At 42.5% G+C, this 24,359-nt stretch overlaps 1 protein-coding gene across 1 annotated transcript in view; it reads left to right on the forward strand.

Moving 5' to 3' along the window:
- Positions 1-22,931, forward strand: part of anapc5 (anaphase promoting complex subunit 5) — a 38,062-nt gene extending 15,131 nt beyond the window's left edge. The window contains exons 10-17 of the mRNA XM_061985741.2: positions 8,395-8,567; positions 8,776-8,911; positions 11,063-11,137; positions 12,869-12,990; positions 13,068-13,175; positions 13,271-13,418; positions 19,142-19,304; positions 21,927-22,931. Of these exons, the coding sequence (XP_061841725.2) occupies positions 8,395-8,567; positions 8,776-8,911; positions 11,063-11,137; positions 12,869-12,990; positions 13,068-13,175; positions 13,271-13,418; positions 19,142-19,304; positions 21,927-22,147 (1,146 nt within the window). The 3' untranslated portion in view covers positions 22,148-22,931. The remainder of the gene's footprint in view (positions 1-8,394; positions 8,568-8,775; positions 8,912-11,062; positions 11,138-12,868; positions 12,991-13,067; positions 13,176-13,270; positions 13,419-19,141; positions 19,305-21,926) is intronic.
- Positions 22,932-24,359: the final 1,428 nt, after the last annotated feature.

Raw genomic sequence — 24,359 nt, forward strand, 5'->3', positions numbered from 1 at the left:
TGTCTCTTAATGTGATGTTATGAGCTAGCAAATATAACAACTACACTACCCAGCATGCAACGATAGTTACGAGCATGCGCGGTAGCCCTGAGAAGCGTTGTTGTATGCTGGGAGTTAGAATGTGGTTATGAGCACGCTGTGAGTAAACGTTGAGAACTCAGTTAACACGCCTCGTCTGCATTATTTATAATTAGACAGACAACACACTTAATAGGAGCCATTTTGGGGTCTTTACATAAACACACAAATGGAAATGAAACGTCACATATCCCAGCATGCACCGCGCGCTTCTTCTTCTTCCGGGGGCGGGTGGTTGCTTACAGTACAAGAAGAAGCGCTTCCTGTTCTATGGGGGCGGGTGCTTACCTTGGCGGTTGCTTGCGTAGAAGAAGAAGCGCTTCCTGCTCTACCGGGAAAAAAGATGGCGGCTGTTTACCGAAGTTGCGAGAACGAAACTTTATGAAAATGAATCTTAATATTTATCCATATATAAAGCGCACCGGGTTAAAAGCCGCACTGTCAGCTTTTGAGTAAATTTGTGGTTTTTAGGTGCGGCTAATGGTGCGGAAAATACGGTAACTGCTACTGGTCAAATAATGTGAAATAGCATTTAATTTTACATGTATGCAATGCCATTTAAATGTAATTATAGATAATAATAATAATAATAAATACTGTGTAGTGTTATAAATCGTCAACGGGAAGAATTTTAGTAAGATATAAGCCATGAGCACTACACAGCCAGAAAAAAACCTAGGCAGGACAAGTAAAAATATTGGGGCAAGTAGATTTGAGAAGTCAGGCAAGTAGAAAAAAACCTTAACGTTGAACCCTGCATGTGTTGAGCTGCTGCCGCTTAAGGTTAGACGGCACTGTACATAGAGCGCTTCTGCTCGTTAGTAATAAATTCTAATGTTGGATGTTCACTCCTTCACACAGATGAGTATAGAAAAATATTTTCAACGGCCGAAAAGGGCTGGACTTGGAGAGGAGGTAGGCCTACAGTTCGGACCACAGGTGCGACCAGTTCAGCAGCAGCAGGAGGAGGAGGAGGAGGAGGAGGTTGACTGACTGTGGCAGGACACCTCTGCCTCTGTTTCACTTCATGTTGCTGGTAAATAATATGGTTGTAGTAGTAGGCTAAAGTTAAATTATTTAGTATTCACTAATTAAAGGGGCAGAGCTTTAAGAGACATTTTAGCTTTTATATTTTATAAGATATATTTTTTGTAAGAACCACAATTAATAAATATATTTCAGTGAATCACTAATTGTTCAAATCTGTATATAAATATGTACATAAAATGTTGTAATTATATTCCAACTCCGCGTTCTTCTTGGTCATCGCCGCTGCCGCCGCCGCCCCTCGACCACACCACCACAAATAGATGTCTGTCCTGTGGGAAACACTGGACGTCATTGTATAATTTGCATAATTAGCTATGACACGTGTATTACCGGCATTTTTTAAAGGCTAAACATAATTGTATACATAAACAGAGGTGTCTAAACTACAGCCCGCCAACGTCCACAATCTGGCCACTGGAATGTCTTATGATTTTTTAATTATTATTTTTTTAAAGGTCCAGGCAGTTGTGTTCCTCAAGAATGCTCACATCTTGATGACGGGGAGGATCGTTAGTCAATGACTTTATATATTTTACGAGTTAGGTCTGTGCTTAGTTCTGTATGGAGCAATCCAAACAACCTTTCTCACCCGTGGTGGGAATAATGGTGCGTTCCATTTGTACTGGGAAGTTGGAATTCACAAGTTTCTTGTCTTGTCGGAATTTCTGGAACGCCCCTCGAGGTCTGATTCCCTACTCGGAAAGTCGGAGCATTCTCACCACCCCCCGAGTTGGTTTCAAAGATGGCTGCTCTGGATGTAAACATTGATATATGCTTCTAAAATATCCATTGTTAGCACTTCTGATTCATTTTTGTTGCACTAAATCAGCCAAATACAATGTATTGTTCAACGCTTACCGGTATATATCGTGACGTTAGTGTAGTGTAAACTAAATGTATTTCATGTTTTTATACGTTTTACATTGCTAGCAATAGCATCTGTGTTTCCTCTCCATCCACCGTGTTTGAGGACTGCAGAAAGAGTGCCAATTTCTCTATAAGTTGTTTATATTCAGACAAGGCAAGCGCAACAATAGCTTTTGTGGCTGCGGCCTTCTTGATTTCCGACCTCGTAAGGGGAACGCTCACAACTCGGCTGTGACGTCATTCCCAGCTCAGACTCCCAACTTCTGAGATAAATGGAAGGCACCGTAAAAATAGCAGAAGTCAAAAACAACAAAAGTCAATACACATGGCAATCAGGTAACATACCCACTGCAGCATGTGATCATGAAAGTACTGTAGATCATTTATTAGTTTAATTGAGTGCATCATAAATCAGTGGTATGTATTCAATAATTGTGGCGGGTTGCCACAAATGCATTTTGATTGCCACAAAATTTGTCTGCCACATTCTGTTGCCCTCGCTCATAAACACATTATAATAGGACTGTGTGTGAATTTAGATTGCATCGTAACTCTGCTTTAACACACCTCATACAAACCAGTTTTGCCAATTTAGAAACTTTTAGCATGTATTCAGACCCTTTTAGATTAGTTTTTTTTTTTTTAAAGATAAAAGAACATTCTCAATTCTCCAGCCATTGCTTCTAGGTCCCTGACACTTCTCATAGGCAACTTTGTCTTGCTTGTCACGTTAAAAAAATAAACACACACATAAAAAGAAGCAAGAGAGGAAAATGGAATTTGTATTTCTAAACATATTTGTTTTGCTTTTTTCCTTTACAAAATTACATGTGTTATAACCAATTATGCAACCCAACGCCACAAATACATTGTATTCATGTGAGAACCTATATAAATGTTATCTTAAAGGGGAACAGCACTAAAATGATGCCTATTAGAGATGCGCGGATAGGCAATTATTTCATCTGCAACCGCATCAGAAAGTCGTCAACCATCCGCCATCCACCCGATCTAACATTTGATCAGAACCGCACCCGCCCGTTGTTATATATCTAATATAGACGATGCAAGGCATTAGTGAGGTTATAAAGCTTTTGCCTGTTAAAGAAAGGAGACTGATCCAATGCAGCACAGACATTCGCGTGCCACGCTGTCACGGCCCAGACGCACACCAGTGCGCAATCATATGGGAGCCGCGCTGAGCGCACCTCCAAGAGCGTCTCGCTGCCGGCGACGGCCGGGTATATGGGCCCGACGCTCCAGCGCCATCCATTTTCAGGGCTAGTTGATTCGGCAGGTGGGTTGTTACACACTCCTTAGCGGGTTCCAACTTCCATGGCCACCGTCCTGCTGTCTATATCAACCAGGGTGAGCCCCACCCCTTTCGTGAGCGCACTGCGCGCGGAGTGACCCCTGTTACGCGCCCCCGGAAACAGGGGTGGCGGGCAGGTAAGCTGCGCGGGCGGAGCGCGCGGAGTGACCCCTGTTACGAGCCCCCGGCCACGGGGGTGGCGGGCAGGTAAGCTGCTTGCCTGCTGCGCGTGACGCCGGCCGCGGCGAAGGCGGACGAGGCGGGGTGTCGGTGCGGTGGGCGCGGTGGTGACTCTGGACGTGCGTCGGGCCCTTCTCGTGGATCGCCTCAGCTACGGCTCCCAGTGGGGCCCTCTCGGGGGAAGGGGCCTCAGTCCCGGACCCCGGCGAGGCGTCCCTTCTCCGCTCCGTAAAAGTGTCCATCTCTTTTTTTTTTTTTCTTCTGTTGTGGCATATGCTGCAGGTGCCTGCTCGTTTTTCGTATGTGGGTAACAACATTTAACTATGTATATATATTTCCCAATTGGTTTAACTGCCACCCGCCTGAATCTATTTAAAATCTAATTTTTTTTTATTTCAACCGCCCGACCCGACCCGACCCGCGGATAAAATCTAATTTTTTTTTATTTCATCCGCCCGATCCGCGGATAATCCGCGGACTCCGCGGTTGTGCCCGCAAACCGCGCATCTCTAATGCCTATCATTCACAATCCTTATGTAAGACAAGAACTCATGTTTTTCTTTTTTCTTTCTTACGCATTATATAAGTCGTAAATTACTTGGCGAAGTTGGTAGAGTGGCCGTGCCAGCAATCGGAGGGTTGCTGGTTACTGGGGTTCAATCCCCACCTTCTACCATCCTAGTCACGTCCGTTGTGTCCTTGAGCAAGACACTTCACCCTTGCTCCTGATGGCTGCTGGTTAGCGCCTTGCATGGCAGCTCCCGCCATCAGTGTGTGAATGGGTGTGTGAATGGGTGAATGTGGAAATACTGTCAAAGCGCTTTGAGTACCTTGAAGGTAGAAAAGCGCTATACAAGTATAACCCATTTATCATTTATCATTTACTTCATGTATTAGGTGGCTAAAAACGCACCTTATGATTTTACTCTATTGCACTCATAAAGCCCTCTAAAAACATCCAAAAACCACCACCAACACTCCATTTACATCTCACGACGGGAATATGTCATTGTTATTGGTATTATAAGCGCTAACGCAGACAAAACTATTTTTAGTGGCGCCGTCATCACAGAGCGCTAACTAGCTGGTGCTGCTGTATTGACATATTGAGGCGGTCAGCTGCTGCATCGCCTCTGAGCTGGTAAAAGTTAATTCTATTATATAAATCATGTGTCTCACCTGAATAGTAGAAGGTCGTGGCCATAAACCGAGAAGTTGGTCAACTTTGAGAGTCGACTTAGACCCGCAGATGTCAAGAAAGACAACCCCTTTTTTTATTTTTTACCTCTGGTGGATTATGATTAGTTCTTCATCCAAACGGGAAGATATGAACATCCCATCAGTCGGCATCCCAGCGATATTTAACATTCTACAGGAAGTGATTGTTTCGTGGTTTGTTTGTATTTCTTGTTTAGCACTTAGCAATACTGCTTCACGATGCTAAGTGCTTCACTAAAGCTGGATCCAGCTTCTAAAACTTGTAGATCATCCTCCTTATATTCAGGCTCAGAAATACAGAGGTGGGTAGAGTAGCCAGAAATTGTACTCAAGTAAGAGTACTGTTACTTTAGAGATTTATTACTCAAGTAAAAGTAATGAGTAGTCACCCAAATATTTACTTGAGTAAAAGTAAAAAGTATGTTGTGAAAAAACTACTCAAGTACTGAGTAACTGATGAGTAACATACACACACATATTATATATATATATATATATATATATATATATATATATATATATATATATATAAATTGATATATACAGTATATCATTTATATTTATTTATTTTGCCGTTTTTGTTTACATGTTAAAGGTGTTTTAATGAATATACATGCATGTTTAACATACGGATTCCTTTCTTTCATGAAGACAAGAATATAAGTTGGTGTATTACCTGATTCTGATGACTTGCATTGATTGTAATCAGACAGTAGTGATGATAACGTCCACGTTTTCAAATGGAGGAGAAGAAAAGTTCCTCCTTTCTGTCTAATACCACATGAAAGTGGTTGGTTTTTGGCATCTTATTTGTCCAGCTTCCATATTCGTTTTCACACACTTTACAAGAAATACATTGGCGGCAAATTCCGTAGCTTACTAGCTTGTTTGCGCTGGCTTTCGGAGACTCTTATTTTGTAAGTGCAGGTGCGATGGAGCGGCACTTTTATTGTGAAGACAGGAACTGTGCAGTCAGTCTTTAGGCTTTTGACGGGATGTACGGTTGAAATAAAAAAGTGTCTTTTTTCCTTCACACTTTTGATTGATTGATTGAAACTTGTATTAGTAGATTGCACAGTACAGTACTTATTCCGTACAATTGACCACTAAATGGTAACACCCCAATAAGTTTTTCAACTTGTTTAAGTCAGGTCATGTGACCGCCTGGCTCTGTTTGATTGGCCCAACGTCACCAGTGACTGCATCTGATTGGTGGAACGGAGTCAAACGTCACTAGTGACTGCATTTTATTGGTGGAACGGAGTGAAACGTCACCAGTAACGCAGGCACTTTAAAGGTCTGTCTGACAGACCAAAACAAACCAAGCGTGCATTAACAGATCGATAAAAATTAGTAGCGAGTAGCGAGCTGAATGTAGATAAAAGTAGCGGAGTAAAAGTAGCGTTTCTTCTCTATAAATATACTCAAGTAAAAGTATGTTGCATTAAAACTACTCTTAGAAGTACAATTTATCCCAAAAGTTACTCAAGTAGATGTAACGGAGTAAATGTAGCGCGTTACTACCCACCTCTGCAGAAATATAAGGTTCTGGATCATCGTTTGTTCTGAAGTAGTCTTTGATGGCTCTCATGAAGTCTGCCATGAGGAGATGTTTTTTTCTTTTTTGTTGAACGGAAAATGCTTGAAATAAGAAATTGTTACTTTAAAAAAAAGTAGTTTTATACTTGTGAGTGTTGATGACACAGCTTTGCAACACTTGATATTCTAGTTTCAAGCATGTTTTACTCAATATAGGTCATCACATCTCAGCTAAATATCTTACTGAGATCATTTAGGACCAAAACCCTTAAAACAAGTAGAACACTCTAACATAAAATCTGCTTAGTGAGAATAATTATCTTTTCAGACAGAAAATAAGCAAATAACACCCTTATTTGACATATTTCATCTTACTTACCGTATTTTCCGCACTATAAGCCGCCCCGGGTTATTAGCCGCACCTTCAATGAATGGCATATTTCAAAACTTTGTCCACCTATAAGCCGCCCGGACTATAAGCCGCGCCTACGCTGCGCTAAAGGGAATGTCAAAAAAACAGTCAGATAGGTCAGTCAAACTTTAATAATATATTAAAAACCAGCGTTCTAACAACTCTGTCCCAAAATGTACGCAAATGTGCAATTACAAACATAGTAAAATTCAAAATAGTGCAGAGCAATAGCAACATAATGTTGCTCGAACGTTAATGTCACAACACACAAAATAAACATAGCACTCACTTTCTGAAGTTATTCTTCATTCGTAAATCCTTCGAATTCTTCGTCTTTTCGGTGTCCGAATTGAAAAGTTGGGCAAATGTGGGATCCAAAATGGCCGGTTCCGTCTCGTCGAAGTCATCGGAGTCAGTGTCGCTGTTGTCCAGCAGTTCTGTGAATCTTGCCTTCCGGAAAGCTCGGACCACAGTTGTGACCGAAATATCTGCCCAGGCATTTACGATCCACTGGCAGATGTTGGCGTATGTCGTCCGGCGCTGTCTGCCTGTCTTAGTGAAAGTGTGTTCGCCTTCGGTCATCCATTGTTCCCACGCCGTTCGCAGTCGTGATTTGAATGCCCTGTTGACACCAATATCCAGCGGTTGGAGTTCTTTGGTTAATCCACCCGGAATGACGGCGAGTGTTGTATTTGTGTGCTTCACTTGTTTTTTGACACCATCTGTGATGTGGGCGCGCATGGAGTCGTATATCAACATGGACGGAGCTGTGTGAAAAAAGCCACCCGGCCTCTTCGCGTAAACTTCCCTTAACCACTCGCTCATCTTTTCTTCATCCATTCATCCCTTCGAGTTAGCTTTTATGATGACGCCGGCTGGAAAGGTCTCTTTTGGCAAGGTCTTCCTTTTGAATATCACCATGGGTGGAAGTTTCAGGCCATTAGCATGGCAAGCTAGAACCACAGTGAAGGATGACTTCTCATTCCCTGTGGTGCGAATATTCACCGTACGTGCTCCCGTTGTATCCACAGTATCCACAGTGCGGTTCACAGGAATATCAGTTGCTGTGAAATAGTAATCCGTGTGAGGATGGAGAGATTGCGTCTTTTCGTGAACCGGATCCTTGTCGCTTTGTAGGAGCCATTTTGTGGTCTTTACAGATGTAAACAGGAAATGAAACGTACGGTAATATCCGCGCGTTTTTCCTTCTTCTACGCGGGCGGGTGGTTGCTTACAGTAGAAGAAGAAGCGCTTCCTGTTCTATGGGGGCGGGTGCTTACCTTGGCGATTGCTTGCGTAGAAGAAGAAGCGCTTCCTGTTCTACCGGGAAAAAAGATGGCGGCTGTTTACCGAAGTTGCGAGATCGAAACTTTATGAAAATGAATCTTAATATTTATCCATATATAAAGCGCACCGGGTTAAAAGCCGCACTGTCAGCTTTTGAGTAAATTTGTGGTTTTTAGGTGCGGCTAATGGTGCGGAAAATACGGTAGATTTCAGTTTTTGCAGTGCAGTATTTGCGCATTGTTAGTGTTATTGGGCAATTGTCCCATTTATGCTTTTCTAATAAGCTGTTTACATGCCCTGGTGGTGTAATGGTACAAGTTCATACATATTGAGGCAGAGGCCAAATCTTTCATTTGTCCAACAAACAGAAAACAAACACCTACTTAGTCAACACAAGAAGCATGTGCACTGTCGAGGTTGAGCGACTGATAGTCTCCTCTCTCTGCTACAGTACCTGGCTTCTCTGCGCATCCAGTCTTTGGTCCAGCAGAGGACCACGCAGGGTAAAACGGCCATGGAGGCACTGAAGGACGCAGACATCCTGCACTGGAAGCACAGCTTGTCGGAGCTGATCGAGATCAGCTTGGCTCAGACAACGTCCATATGGAAGATGTATGGCAAGAGGTCAGACCCTTCACCTGGCGTCACAAAGTTGTCTACTCTGCTACACCTGCAGACACAGTCACATGGAATGACTTCCTGAACATTTGAAAAGTTGCATGCACGTAACTAGGTAGCACTTGGGTGATCTTGAGTACATAAAGGATGGATCATTTATCTATACAGATGAATTGTCTTCCTCTCAATGTATTCATGTGTCGCCCGTATGCAGCACCATGGCTCTGCAGCAGGCCCAGCTGCTTCTCCACATGAGCAGCCTAGAGCCGGTCAATTACGGGGTCCAGCAGAATAACACAGAGGCTTTTGCCGTGGCGCTCTGCCATCTGGCTGAGTTGCACGCTGAGCAGGTAACACTCTGAATTTAATTTCCTGTGCCTGATTTATGCCCTGCTGGTACATCACTGACATGCATGGGGAGAAAGTAATAACACAGATGAGCATTCCTTAGCGCAGTGGTCACCAACCTTTTCAAGCCCAAGATCCCTGGTCTCAGCCAAAAAACAAAGCAAGACCTACCCCTAGGTCAACTATGTTTTATATATATTAGGGGTGTAACGGTACGTGTATTTGTATTGAACCGTTTTGGTACGGGGGTTCTGTACCGAACGAGTTTCCACACGGACATATTAAGTAGCGTAACGCGCGTTGTGTAAACAATGCACACCGAGGCACAACACACGGCATGCTAGCTGCTAACGGGCTAGGATAGACTGACCATACATCCTCTTTTCACCGGACATGTCCTCTTTTGCGGAGCTGTCAGGGCAGAGTTTCTTAAATGCCTCAAATGTCCGGCATTTTGAGTTAGGGTTGCGTGTATTTTCAATGTACGTTCAGGGTTAAGAAGGGGTTAAAAACAAAACAAATTGTGTGCGCAGCAGCATTGGTGAGGGAGGGGCAGAGACAGAGAGAGAGAGAGAGAGTTATGATAAACGCGTATGCGTCGCCAGGCTCTGCTTTTTATCCATAGATTTATCACATTTAATTTTTTATTATCTATAGCAGGGGTGTCAAAAGTGTGCCCCGGAGGCCATTTGCGGCCCACAGCTAATGTTTTAAAGGCCCACGGCACATTCTAAAAATACTATTAAAATAAACAAAAACATAACAAAAGTGAAATAAAAAAGCTTAAAGGTTAAATGTCATTTAGAAAAAGTTGCAATGTTGACTAATAAAACAAAGCTGTTTTTTTTTTCTTTCAAACTGTCATTGCTCAAAACATAATATTGAATCAAAATCAATGTTATTATGAATTATTGACCTATCCAAGGTTCCCATTACTTCACATCAAATATTCCACTAAGAAAAATATTTTTGGTGGAAGATTTTGCAAATTTGGTAAATAAATAACCCAAACATGTATATTTTGTTGTTTTCTTACTGTACCGAAAATGAACCGAATCGTGACCTCTAAACCGAGGTACGTACCGAACCGGAATTTTTGTGTACCGTTACACCCCTAGTATATATATATATATATATATATATATATATATATATATATATATATATATATATATATATATATATATATATATACATTCATACTGTTTATGGATATGTATAAATAAAGTATATATATATTTTTTTAAATTTATGTTTTAAAGACAAAGCTTTGTGTTGTTATTGGCTTTTGTCAATAATGTTGTTCCTTTCTCATTGTGCTTCTAGCTGTTTTCCCAATTTTTGCTATTTTTTTGGTATTATGCTTAGGGCCATTGACAAACGAGTCACAAGCCATTTGGGGCCATTTGGCCCCTGTGCCGCACTTTTTTGTAAAAAAACTAACTGTTTATGGCCACTCTATTCTTAATACTGTAGTATATTTGTTCATCCTTGATCACATTTGGGACACGAGTCAGCGTGGGCAGTAGTAAAATCAGCCTTTCACCTGGCGGGTTTTTCCTGTGTGTTATAAAGAGGGGCTAAACTTGGTAGTCGTTCTTTAGCTGCCACCTTGTTTTATCATATTACTGCCTTTGCACATGTCAATCTTGACTTTTGTATGCACAATAAATCAACAGCAAATCCGTACTTTGGAGCAATGTTCACGGGTGTTTGTTAGCTTCCAGTCATAGGTGAGTGATGATGATCGTGGTTGAGGGAGTTGTTTGATGTTGGATGCTAGAAAATGTCCGATGTGCTGCAGCAGTCAGCCTTAATGCATTGTTGCAGCCCGGAGATTTTTGTCCACGTCATGCAATGCGCGTTTGTAAGTCGAGCGGGTGTTGTGTGCAGCCACGCTCGGGAACATGGCCGCGGTGTCGGTAGTGCCGCATGTGAGGCTAAAGAGGGAGAGGCGAGGTGGGTTCAGGGGTTAAAATGGGTGCCTGTTTGCGGGTCTGCTGATCACTCTCTGAGTAGGGGTGTCACTGATGTCATATTTATTTTTTCTAATATTTTCACAATAGTGTCCCAAAGATCTACTGGTCGCTTGCGATCGACGGCTTAGCGACCAGTAAGCGGTTCTTGTTTTTATTCCTTTGCTTGGGTTACAGGGCCTGTATGGGGCTGTTGCTGACATCCTCCAGCATCTTAAAGATCAGTTTCCTGCTCATACACAGCATGCCAAGGTATGTTCCAGCTCAGGGGTGTCCTAACCTTCCACCAAAACCATCTACTGAAAAATCAAAGGATGCAGGGGCCCACTTTACCTCTATGTACAGTGGGGCAAAAAAGTATTTAGTCAGCCACCGATAGTGCAAGTTCTCCCACTTAAAATGATGACAGAGGTCTGTAATTTTCATCATAGGTACACTTCAACTGTGAGAGACAGAATGTGAAAAAAAATCCAGGAATTCACATTGTAGGAATTTTAAAGAATTTATTTGTAAATTATGGTGGGAAATAAGTATTTGGTCACTTCAAACAAGGAAGATCTCTGGCTCTCACAGACCTGTAACTTCTTCTTTAAAGAAGCTCTTCTGTCCTCCACTCGTTACGTGTCTTAAAGGCACCTGTTTGAACTGGTTATCTGTATAAAAGACACCTGTCCACAGCTTCAAACAGTCAGACTCCAAACTCCACTATGGCCAAGACCAAAGAGCTGTCGAAGGACACCAGGAAAATAATTGTAGACCTGCACCAGACTGTGAAGAGTGAATCTACAATAGGCAAGCAGCTTGGTGTGAAAAAATCAACTGTGGGAGCAATTATCAGAAAATGGAAGACATACAAAACCACTGATAATCTCCCTCAATCTGGGGCTCCACGCAAGATCTCATCCCGTGGGGTCAAAATGATCATGAGAACGGTGAGCAAAAATCCCAGAACCACACGGGGGGACCTGGTGAATGACCTGCAGAGAGCTGGGACCAAAGTAACAAAGGTTACCATCAGTAACACACTACGCCGACAGGGAATCAAATCCTGCAGTGCCAGACGTGTCCCCCTGCTTAAGCCAGTGCATGTCCAGGCCCGTCTGAAGTTTGCCAGAGAGCACATGGATGATTGGGAGAATGTCATGTGGTCAGATGAAACCAAAATAGAACTTTTTGGTATAAACTCAACTCGTCGCGTTTGGAGGAAGAAGAATACTGAGTTGCATCCCAAGAACACCATACCTACTGTGAAGCATGGGGGTGGAAACATCATGCTTTGGGGCTGTTTTTCTGCTAAGGGGACAGGCCGACTGATCTGTGTTAAGGAAAGAATGAATGGGGCCATGTATCGTGAGATTTTGAGCCAAAACCTCCTTCCATCAGAGAGAGCTTTGAAGATGAAACGTGGCTGGGTCTTCCAGCATGACAATGATCCCAAACACACCGCCCGGGCAACGAAGGAGTGGCTCCGTAAGAAGCATTTGAAAGTCCTGGAGTGGCCTAGCCAGTCTCCAGACCTCAACCCCATAGAAAATCTGTGGAGGGAGTTGAAAGTCTGTGTTGCTCGGCGACAGCCCCAAAACATCACTGCTCTCGAGAAGATCTGCATGGAGGAATGGGCCAAAATACCAGCTACTGCGTGTGCAAACCTGGTAAAGACCTATAGTAATCGTTTGACCTCTGTAATATAAACTTTGTTGGCAATAACAAAGTATTGAGTTGAATTTTTGTTATTGACCAAATACTTATTTTCCACCATAATTTACAAATAAATTCTTTAAAAATCCTACAATGTGAATTCCTGGAATTTTTTTTCACATTCTGTCTCTCACAGTTGAAGTGTACCTATGACCTCTGTCATCATTTTAAGTGGGAGAACTTGCACAATTGGTGGCTGACAATACTTTTTTGCCCCACTGTATTTGGGAAGAGATGACTGTGTATTTTTGGTGCATGACTTGCATCCATTCTTCTCCAATGCAGCTCTGGATGCTGAGTGACATAAAAATCCAATTTGAGAGGCACATGGTCGAAGGAAAGTACAATTTGGCCGAACAACTGGTCCCATCTATTTCTGCTTTAAACAAAACAGAGGGTCTCTACAGGTAAGTGGAAGGCAGACACATTTAACTATAACCCGCCTTTATCATTGCAGTTAAAACAGTCCTTTGGTTTTTGCCAGGAAAGTCTGTGTCCTTAAGGTTTTGAGTCGGACCACTGAGGCTTACAGCATCTTGCAGCGACTGCAGGCGCATTGCGAGAAGAATAAATGCACAGAGACGGTCATCAGGTTGACAAACACTCCTGCTCTTTATCTAAAAATACATTTACGTGTCCTTCTTATCTTGGGAAGGCAAAACAGTTTGGTTTTTTTATCTCGCACAGAGTTCTGCTTTCAACAGCTGAGCTCCACTGGGAGTCATCCGACTTTTCCACAGCACTTCCTCTCCTCTTCCAGGCCTTGGCTCTGGCCCGACAGCACCACCTCCAGTCGCTGGCCTCAGAGACCCTCATGCACCTGGCCTTCACTCAGGTCAGTCCTAACTAGAGATGCGCGGTTTGCGGGCACAACCGCGGAGTCCGCGGATTATCCGCGGATCGGGCGGATGAAATAAAAAAAAATTAGATTTTATCCGCGGGTCGGGTCGGGCGGTTGAAATAAAAAAAAAATTGATTTTAAATAGATTCAGGCGGGTGGCAGTTAAACCAATTCGGAAATATATATACATAGTTAAATGTTGTTACCCACATACGAAAAGCGAGCAGGCACCTGCAGCATATGCCACAACAGAAGAAAAAAAAAAAAGAGATTGACACTTTTACGGAGCGGAGAAGGGACGCCTCGCCGGGGTCCGGGACCGAGGCCCCTTCCCCCGAGAGGGCCCCACCGGGAGCCGTAGCTGAGGCGATCCGCGAGAAGGGCCCGACGCACGTCCAGGGTCACCACCGCGCCCACCGCACCGACACCCCGCCTCGTCCGCCTTCGCCGCGGCCGGCGCGTCCCTTCTCCGCTCCGTAAAAGTGTCCATCTCTTTTTCTTTTTTTTCTTCTGTTGTGGCATATGCAGCATATGCCCGCCACCCCCGTGGCCAGGGGCTCGTAACAGGGGTCACTCCGCGCGCTCCGCCCGCGCAGCTTACCTGCCCGCCACCCCTGTTGCCGGGGGCGCGTAACAGGGGTCACTCCGCGCGCAGTGCGCTCACGAAAGGGGTGGGGCTCACCCTGGTTGATATAGACAGCAGGACGGTGGCCATGGAAGTCGGAACCCACTAAGGAGTGTGTAACAACCCACCTGCCGAATCAACTAGCCCTGAAAATGGATGGCACTGGAGCGTCGGGCCCATACGGCCGTCGCCGGCAGCGAGATGCGCTTGGAGTTGCGCTCGGCGCGGCTCTCATATGATTGCGCACTGGTGTGCGTCTGGGCCGTGACAGCGTGGCACGCGAATGTCTGTGCTGCATTGGATCAGTCTCCTTTCTTTAACAGGCAAAAGCTTTATAACCTCACTAATGCCTTGCATCGTCTGTATTAGATATATAACAACGGGCGGGTGCGGTTCTGATCAAATGTTGGATCGGGTGGATGGCGGATGGTTGACGACTTTCTGATGCGGTTGCGGATGAAATAATTGCCTATCCGCGCATCTCTAGTCCTAACACTTTTGCTTTAAGTCGCATTCATCACTAGGGCTGGGCGATATATCGAGTTTGCAAGATATATCGATATATTTTTAAACAAGATATGAATTAAGAAAATATCGTAATATTGATATAATGTATTTCACGTTAAAATTACCAATCACTTGATGTGTTCCTTGTTCTTCCCCCGCTTCCCACTCCCTCTCAAAAAGTCCATTGGCTACTAAGCCCCTCCCCTTCCTCCTTCCAAGACGTGCTTGCATGTATAAGAACATCCATGATTGGTTGGTTGTTTACTATGATGAGTCCATACCTGTCAACTACTCCGGTTTTCCCGTAATTAGTACGGTTTTCATCAACCTATTCCGGGTTACGGTTGCAGTGATAAAAAATACGGTTTTTCATTAATTTAAAAAAAAAAGTTTTTTAAATGCGCGAGGCTATTTATAGCACCGCTGCCAAGCACGAGGCACTAGTTGCCATTGTTTCCAAACGAGTGAACGATCATGGAATCAGCCGGAGAAAAATCGCAAATGAGTCTTAAACCGAAAAGAAAACTGCAGTCATTCCGTGAAGAATATTCAAAAGCCTATCCGGGAATAATTATCCGTTCCAAAAAGGGTGAAAACTACGCGAATTGCACCTTGTGCAGACAAGATTTTTCGATCGGACACGGAGGAATTAGCGATGTAAAAGACCACGTTGGGACAAAAAAACACAAGTCTAATGCCGTTGCTAGCGATACAAGTGGAAAACTTTCAACGTTTTTCGGATTTTAGCCACAAAAAGGTAATGACACCAATGTTATCTATTGGAATTGTTTAGTACTGTTATACTGTTAAAAGTGTTTATACTATTTATGCTTTCAAGTCCAAGTTGAAGAAATATTGTTAAATGTTGACAGCATAACTACCGTATTTTCCGCACCATAAGGCGCCCTGGGTTATAAGCCGCGCCTTCAATGAAGGGCATATTTCAAAACTTTGTCCACCTATAAGACGCCCCGTGTTGTAAGCCGCATCTAACTGCGCTAAAGGAATGTCAAAAAAACAGTCAGATAGGTCAGTCAAACTTTAATAATATATTAAAAACCAGCGTGACGTGGGCGCGCATGGAGTCGTATATCAACATGGACGGAGCTGCGTGAAAAAAGCCACCCGGCCTCTTCGCGTAAACTTACCTTAACCACTCGCTCATCTTTTCTTCATCCATCCCTTCGAGTTAGCTTTTATGATGACGCCGGCTGGAAAGGTCTCTTTTGGCAAGGTCTTCCTTTTGAATATCACCATGTGTGGAAGTTTCTGGCCATTAGCATGGCAAGCTAGAACCACAGTGAAGGATGGCTTCTCATTCCCTGTGGTGCGAATATTCACCGTACGTGCTCCCGTTGTATCCACAGTGCGGTTCACAGGAATATCAAAAGTCAGTGGAACCTCGTCCATGTTGATAATGTTCTCTGGCCGGATCTTTTTTTCAGCTATCTTGTTTTTACAATATGCACGGAAAGTAGCCAGCTTTTCTTGAAAGTCTTTAGGCAGTTGCTGTGAAATAGTAGTCCGTGTGCGGATGGAGAGATTGCGTCTTGGAAACCTGTCGCTTAGTAGGAGCCATTTTGTGGTCTTTACAGATGTAAACACACAAAGGAAATGAAACGTAATATCCGCGCGCTTCTTCTTCTTCTTCTACGCGGGCGGGTGGTTGCTTACAGTAGAAGAAGAAGCGCTTCCTGTTCTATGGGGGGGGGTGCTTACCTTGGCGGTTGCTTGCGTAGAAGAAGAAGCACTTCCTCTTCTACGGGGAAAAAAGATGGCGGCTGTTTACCGTAGTTGCGAGACCGAAACTTTATGAAAATGAATCTTAATATTAATCCATATATAAAGCGCACCGGGTTATAAGCCGCACTGTCAGCTTTTGAGTAAATTTGTGGTTTTTAGGTGCGGCTAATAGTGCGGAAAATACGGTACTTGGTGCTGACCTGAACCGTACGTGTGAGACAGTCCTTTACATCATCCACTGGGAATTAAAAAGTGCCTGCCTGCAAATTATTTTTTTTTCTGAGTTTGATACATTTTGTATTATTTGCACAGCTATGTTATTTATTTTAGATAGAAATAATATTTTACTTATGTTATGTAAAATTATGTGATACTTCAACAGTTTATTTTCTGTGCTGTTAATACCCATCTTGACTAACTGGGTTAATAAAAGTGCTGTTAATACCCATCTTGACTAACTGGGTTAATAAAAGTGCTGTTAATACCCATCTTGACTAACTGGTTAATAAAAGTGCTGTTAATACCCATCTTGACTAACTGGGTTAATAAAAGTGCTGTTAATACCCATCTTGACTAACTGGGTTAATAAAAGTGCTGTTAATACCCATCTTGACTAACTGGTTAATAAAAGTGCTGTTAATACCCATCTTGACTAACTGGGTTAATAAAAGTGCTGTTAATACCCATCTTGACTAACTGGGTTAATAAAAGTGCTGTTAATACCCATCTTGACTAACTGGGTTAATAAAAGTGCTGTTAATACCCATCTTGACTAACTGGGTTAATAAAAGTGCTGTTAATACCCATCTTGACTAACTGGGTTAATAAAAGTGCTGTTAATACCCATCTTGACTAACTGGTTAATAAAAGTGCTGTTAATACCCATCTTGACTAACTGGGTTAATAAAAGTGTCACTGACTGTTTACAGTACAGTTGTCATTCACTTCAATTTTACTGAATCTCGCTCAGAAATGAATATCTTTATATGTATACTTTCACCGAAAGATATATTGAGATGCACTGTATTTTTCAGACTATAAATCGCAGTTTTTTCATAGTTTGGCCGGGGGTGCGACTTATACGCAGGCGCGACTTATGTGTGAAATGATTAACACATTAGCGTAAAATATCAAATAATATTATTGATCTCATTCACGTAAGAGACTAGACGTATAAGATTTCATGGGATTTAGCGATTAGGAGTGACAGATTGTTTGGTAAACGTATAGCATGTTCTATATGTTATAGTTATTTGAATGACTCTTACCATAATATGTTACGTTAACATACCAGTTGGTTATTTATGCCTCATATAACGTACACTTATTCAGCCTGTTGTTCACTATTCTTCATTTATTTTAAATTGCCTTTCAAATGTCTATTCTTGCTGTTGGCTTTTATCAAATATATTTCCCCCAAAAATGCGATTTATATATGTTTTTTCCTTCTTTATTATGCATTTTCAGCCGGTGCGACTTATACTCCGGAGCAACTTACCGTATTTTCCGCACTATTAGCCGCACCTAAAAACCACAAATTTACTCAAAAGCTGACAGTGCAGCTTATAACCCGGTGCGCTTTTTATATGGATTAATATTAAGATTCATTTTCATAAAGTTTCGGTCTCGCAACTACGGTAAACAGCCGCCATCTTTTTTCCCCGTAGAAGAGGAAGTGCTTCTTCTTCTACGCAAGCAACCGCCAAGGTAAGCACCCGCCCCCATAGAACAGGAAGCGCTTCTTCTTCTACTGTAAGCAACCACCCGCCCCGGTAGAAGAAGAAGAAGAAGCGCGCGGATATTACGTTTCATTTCCTTTGTGTGTTTACATCTGTAAAGACCACAAAATGGCTCCTACTAAGCGACAGTTTTCCGGTTCATGAAAAGACGCAATCTCTCCATCCGCACACGGACTACTATTTCACAGCAACTGCCTAAAGACTTTCAAGAAAAGCTGGCTACTTTCCGTGCATATTGTAAAAACAAGATAGCTGAAAAAAAGATCCGGCCAGAGAACATTATCAACATGGACGAGGTTCCACTGACTTTTGATATTCCCGTGAACCGCACTGTGGATACAACGGGAGCACGTACGGTGAATATTCGCACCACAGGGAATGAGAAGTCATCCTTCACTGTGGTTCTAGCTTGCCATGCTAATGGCCAGAAACTTCCACCCATGGTGATATTCAAAAGGAAGACCTTGCCAAAAGAGACCTTTCCAGCCGGCGTCATCATAAAAGCTAACTCGAAAGGATGGATGGATGAAGAAAAGATGAGCGAGTGGTTAAGGTAAGTTTAAGTTTACGCGAAGAGGCCGGGTGGCTTTTTTCACGCAGCTCCGTCCATGTTGATATACGACTCCATGCGCGCCCACATCACGCTGGTTTTTAATATATTATTAAAGTTTGACTGACCTATCCGACTGTTTTTTTGACATACCTTTAGCGCAGTTAGATGCGGCTTATAACACGGGGCGGCTTATAGGTGGACAAAGTTTTGAAATATGCCGTTCATTGAAGGCGCGGCTTTTAACCCAGGGCGGCTTATGGTGCGGAAAATACGGTATACTCCGAAAAATACGGTATGTCGAATATCGAGTTTAAGTAAAAATATATCGAGATATACTTTTTTGTCCATATCGCCCAGCCCTGAAGAACCATGAATTGATTTACGTGGACCCCGACTTAAACAAGTTTAAAAACTTATTGTGGTGTTACCATTTAGTGGTCAATTGTACGGAATATGTACTGTACTGTGCAATCTACTAATACAAATGTCAATCAATCAATCAAACCCTATTCATCAATGGCTTTACTATTTTATTCCTCACTCTCCGTAGTTGATGTTGGGGGTCCCCGCGCAGGCTCTTCTAGTCCTGCATGAAGCCATCGAGCCCATCCTGGCACACGGTGCACTGGTCGACAAAGGGCGCGCCCTGTTGCTGGCAGCCCGCTGTCAGATGGCGGTTGCTGGATTCAGGCCAAACCGACAAGGGCAAGCAGGTAACACATTATAACTTTTACACACTTTAGAGCAGGGGTCACCACGGCCATAAGGTCACACCCGAGCAACATACGAGTCACATTGGAGCCTGTTCTAAAAATAGCAGTTATTTGTGTCTAAAATGGTCTTTTATTGTGTTGGTATTCTGCGGCCTCATCAGTAGTTTTGAAACACACATCACTTTGCGAACCACGCCGACAGAGACCTCAATAACTTAGAATTCCAGCGCGTTATAAGATGCCATCGAACACTTAGGAGAGAAGGGAAATACTACTTCTTGTTGAAATGGTTCTACTCTTAAATGTTGCGTTCACTGCTCTTGCCAAAGCTAATAGTCATTAAAACCACAGCTATATTTCACGTGTCCCTATAGTTGTCATTAAATATTTTTATAGCGGCATACTTCTTAAATACACTAACGATCCGTATCAGTTAATAAGTATTAAGATGCCAAGGAAATCTATATTAAATCTATAAATCTATATGCGCTAGGCGTGTAACAGTACCATACTTGCCAACGCTCCCGGATTTTCCGGGAGACTCCCGAAATTCAGCGCCTCTCCCGAAAACCTCCCGTGACAAATTTTCTCCCGAAATTCAGCATACCTGCCCAATCACGTTAAAACTGTAGAATGATGGAGGGCGAGTTCTTGGTTTCTTATGTGGGTTTATTGTTAGGCAGTTTCATTAACTTCCTCCCAGCGCGGCAACAACACACAACAACAGCAGTCACGTTTTTGTATACCGTAAAGCAGTTCGTCTGCCGTAAACAGCAATGTTGTGACACTCTTAAACAGGACAATACTGCCATCTAGTGTTATGTGTGTGTATATGTGTAAATAAATGAACACTGAAATTCAAGTATTTTTTTTTTTATATATCCATCCATCCATTTTCTACCGCTTATTCCCTTTGGGGTCGCGGGGGGCGCTGGAGCCTATCTCAGCTACAATCGGGCGGAAGGCGGGGTACACCCTGGACAAGTCGCCACCATATATATATATATACATATATAAATAATAAAATGTGTATATATATATATATATATATAATAAAATTAATATATATATATATGTATATATATATATATATATATACGTATATATATATATATATATATATATATATACATATAATAAAATAAATATGTATATACGTATATACAGGTAAAAGCCAGTAAATTAGAATATTTTGAAAAACTTGATTTATTTCAGTAATTGCATTCAAAAGGTGTAACTTGTACATTATATTTATTCATTGCACACAGACTGATGCATTCAAATGTTTATTTCATTTAATTTTGATGATTTGAAGTGGCAACAAATGAAAATCCAAAATTCCGTGTGTCACAAAATTAGAATATTACTTAAGGCTAATACAAAAAAGGGATTTTTAGAAATGTTGGCCAACTGAAAAGTATGAAAATGAAAAATATGAGCATGTACAATACTCAATACTTGGTTGGAGCTCCTTTTGCCTCAATTACTGCGTTAATGCGGCGTGGCATGGAGTCGATGAGTTTCTGGCACTGCTCAGGTGTTATGAGAGCCCAGGTTGCTCTGATAGTGGCCTTCAACTCTTCTGCGTTTTTGGGTCTGGCATTCTGCATCTTCCTTTTCACAATACCCCACAGATTTTCTATGGGGCTAAGGTCAGGGGAGTTGGCGGGCCAATTTAGAACAGAAATACCATGGTCCGTAAACCAGGCACGGGTAGATTTTGCGCTGTGTGCAGGCGCCAAGTCCTGTTGGAACTTGAAATCTCCATCTCCATAGAGCAGGTCAGCAGCAGGAAGCATGAAGTGCTCTAAAACTTGCTGGTAGACGGCTGCGTTGACCCTGGATCTCAGGAAACAGAGTGGACCGACACCAGCAGATGACATGGCACCCCAAACCATCACCCAACCATGCAAATTTTGCATTTCCTTTGGAAATCGAGGTCCCAGAGTCTGGAGGAAGACAGGAGAGGCACAGGATCCACGTTGCCTGAAGTCTAGTGTAAAGTTTCCACCATCAGTGATGGTTTGGGGTGCCATGTCATCTGCTGGTGTCGGTCCACTCTGTTTCCTGAGATCCAGGGTCAACGCAGCCGTCTACCAGCAAGTTTTAGAGCACTTCATGCTTCCTGCTGCTGACCTGCTCTATGGAGATGGAGATTTCAAGTTCCAACAGGACTTGGCGCCTGCACACAGCGCAAAATCTACCCGTGCCTGGTTTACGGACCATGGTATTCAATACAAATACACGTACCGTTACACCCCGAGTGTCATCCCTAACTAAAACTAGCATTGACTAATTCATATTTGGTTTTACATGTACAAATGTGATGCAACATAATTCATGATTATAAGAATGTCTTGTGAAAATGGAACGAATGATCAAAATGAAACAATTGATTAAAAAAGTGTTGCATCTTAATGTTTATCTTGTTACATCATTTGTGATCATTATTTTGAGACATTATTAATGTGGTGACTTTGTGCATATAGATTAATATCATTCAAAATGAAATAAAGTCAATCAGAAGAGTGCCCTCAATATATTACCTAGCAAGTATCCCTCGGGTGACCCCTGCCTTAGACTTACATGTGACTCGGCCTCACACGATGTTCTCCCTAACAGATTTGTGCGTGGCTGTCTCGGCGGTAGACATGCTAGATGAGGCTGCAGTTTATTTCTCCAAGCTCAACTGCAAGGAGCGCCTGCGAGACGTCCACTACCTGCAAGCTCAGCTCTACCACTGTCTGGGACAAACGTCACAACGTAACAAAAGCACTATGCTCTTCCGCCTGCTGGACCAGGACTTACAGTCCCCAGCACCCTCACTCTCTATGCGCCTCTAAAGGACACTTTCATGCTAACACCACTAGATGGCAGTGACACTCAAAACCTCTTTTTTGTAGAGAAACTGCTTTAATCCAGCCATCCATCCATTTTTCTACAGTGTGTCCCTTTTGAGGTGGCGGGTGGTGCTGGAGCCTATCTCAGCTAAAAATGTTCTGGAATAAATATGAGGCAGTGCTTCAGTTTTGAGTAGAACAAGACAAGGTCCACTTCCCATTTAATGGTGGACAGGCAGCGTTGTAAATGATGGCTTGTGGATAAACCCAACATGGCTTAATAGCTTGCAAACAGCAGCAGCAGCCTTGCTTTGTCAGACCTGCTGCAAGAAATTGTGCAAGTTTATCAGCAGCTGTCGTGCCGACGCTTTTTAGGCGCACGCTTTATGATAAATGAAGGTAATCATGCAGTTTCTCCGGCCCGGCTGATTCATAGTGCGCCTGGAGAATACTGATGCTGCATCCACAGGAGGAAATAGTCATCCCATTTATAATGTAGAAAACATGACATAAGAGTAGACGCTGTGTCTGGATTGCACTTAACTCAATGTGTGAGGGCTATTTGTGCTGATAACATCTAGGTTTTATCACAGGACTGTGGTCTAGAACTGTAATTATATTGATTGTCTTCTTTTAAAAATGTAGTTTCATCTTATACTTTGTTTTCATTAGTTTAACAATAAATTGTGTGGAGAACCTTGCCAGATTTGTGCAATAAAATCCATCCTTTTTGTTTACTGCTTGTCCTCATTAGGCTCAGCGGTGAGCTGGAGCCTATCCCAGCTGACTTTGTACACCCTGAAATAAACTGATACAATTAACTGGAAATATATAAAAAAATACAACATAATGTGGTAGGAAATATTTCATTAATGAATAAAGCATTATGTGGGGTGATAATTACAAAACTACAATGTATTCACTAATTGTGCTACAAAAAAGATCAGTTAGAATATTAAAGCTGCAAGCAGCATTGGTCGGGCCCGCATATTTGGCAGGTGCTAGTCCTAAGTGTCCCAATACTTTTGTCCAGTGGTAGTCATAAGTGTCCCAATACTTTTGTCTACTTTTAGTCCGAATTGTCCCAATACTTTTGTTTAGTGTACCTACCTTGTCTGCATTGTGTGGGCACGCTGGTGCTTCCTGCTTTTAAGCAGCCTTCTTGAAAAAAACAGCAGCATGCGGCTCTTTGAAGGGTCATAAAATCAAAACCGGAGCCGTTATTAAAACTCTTTCGATAACTTTTAATCAAAAGGGTTCAATCTCTCTCCTGTTTGAAGCCGAAACAACAAACACGCTCAGAGGAGATAATGTTTGAAGAAAGGTGACCGGTTTTTACAAAAACGTTGTGTTGAAGGGGGAATAGCAAGCTTCTTTTAGATTTTTGCTGGGGGTTGTCAATTTATGAAATGTAGGTCTAAGTGAGACCTACGGAGAGGATTTTGTTTCATGTCTCTCCGACCTTCCCAGTGGGAGTTACAGGCAGTTTTGTCATTTTTTTTTCTTCCGAGGAGCAGTTTTTTCTCCGTTTTATTCAAAAATTGCTCTAGAGCGCAATTTTTAAATTTGGGGTTAGGTTTTTTTATTAGATCACAATTTTTGCCAGTCCTGATGTGTGCGTTCAGTTTGGTGAGTTTTGAAGCATGTTAAGGGGGTCAAATTACAGCTCAAAAAGGCAAAAGTGACTGTTTTTAGTACTTTTTTGTCTTGAAGGGGGAATTGCCAACTTCCTGTTGATTTTTGCCCGAGGATATACAATTATGAAAACTAGGTCTAAGTCAAACCTACATAGAGGTTTTTGTTTCATGTCTCTCCGACCTTCCTAGTGGGAGTTACAGGCAGTCTAGTTTTTTTTTTCCCCTAGGGGGCGCTAGAGCGCAATTATGAGTTTTGGGGTTCGGTTTTTTCATTAAAAGGCAATTTTCGCAGGTCCTGATGTGTGGGTCAAATATGGTGAGTTTTGAAGCATGTTAATTGGGTCAAATTAGTGCTCAAAGAGGCGGCGGAAGAATAATAAAGAAAGAATAAAACCTTACAAATTCAATAGGTCCTTATGGCCCATTGCATAAGGACTCCCTGTGGGAGTCCTTATGCAATGGGCCATGCGGGCCCTAATTACATAATGTTGGATATAGAGAACATACAAACTCTTTATTTATTGAATCAGAAATATTTAAATTCAACCACCTGGTGCATTTGCAAACAGCTAAAATGA

The sequence above is a fragment of the Nerophis lumbriciformis genome, linkage group LG12 (genome assembly GCF_033978685.3).
Source record: "Nerophis lumbriciformis linkage group LG12, RoL_Nlum_v2.1, whole genome shotgun sequence".
Classification (NCBI taxonomy): Eukaryota; Metazoa; Chordata; class Actinopteri; order Syngnathiformes; family Syngnathidae; genus Nerophis; species Nerophis lumbriciformis.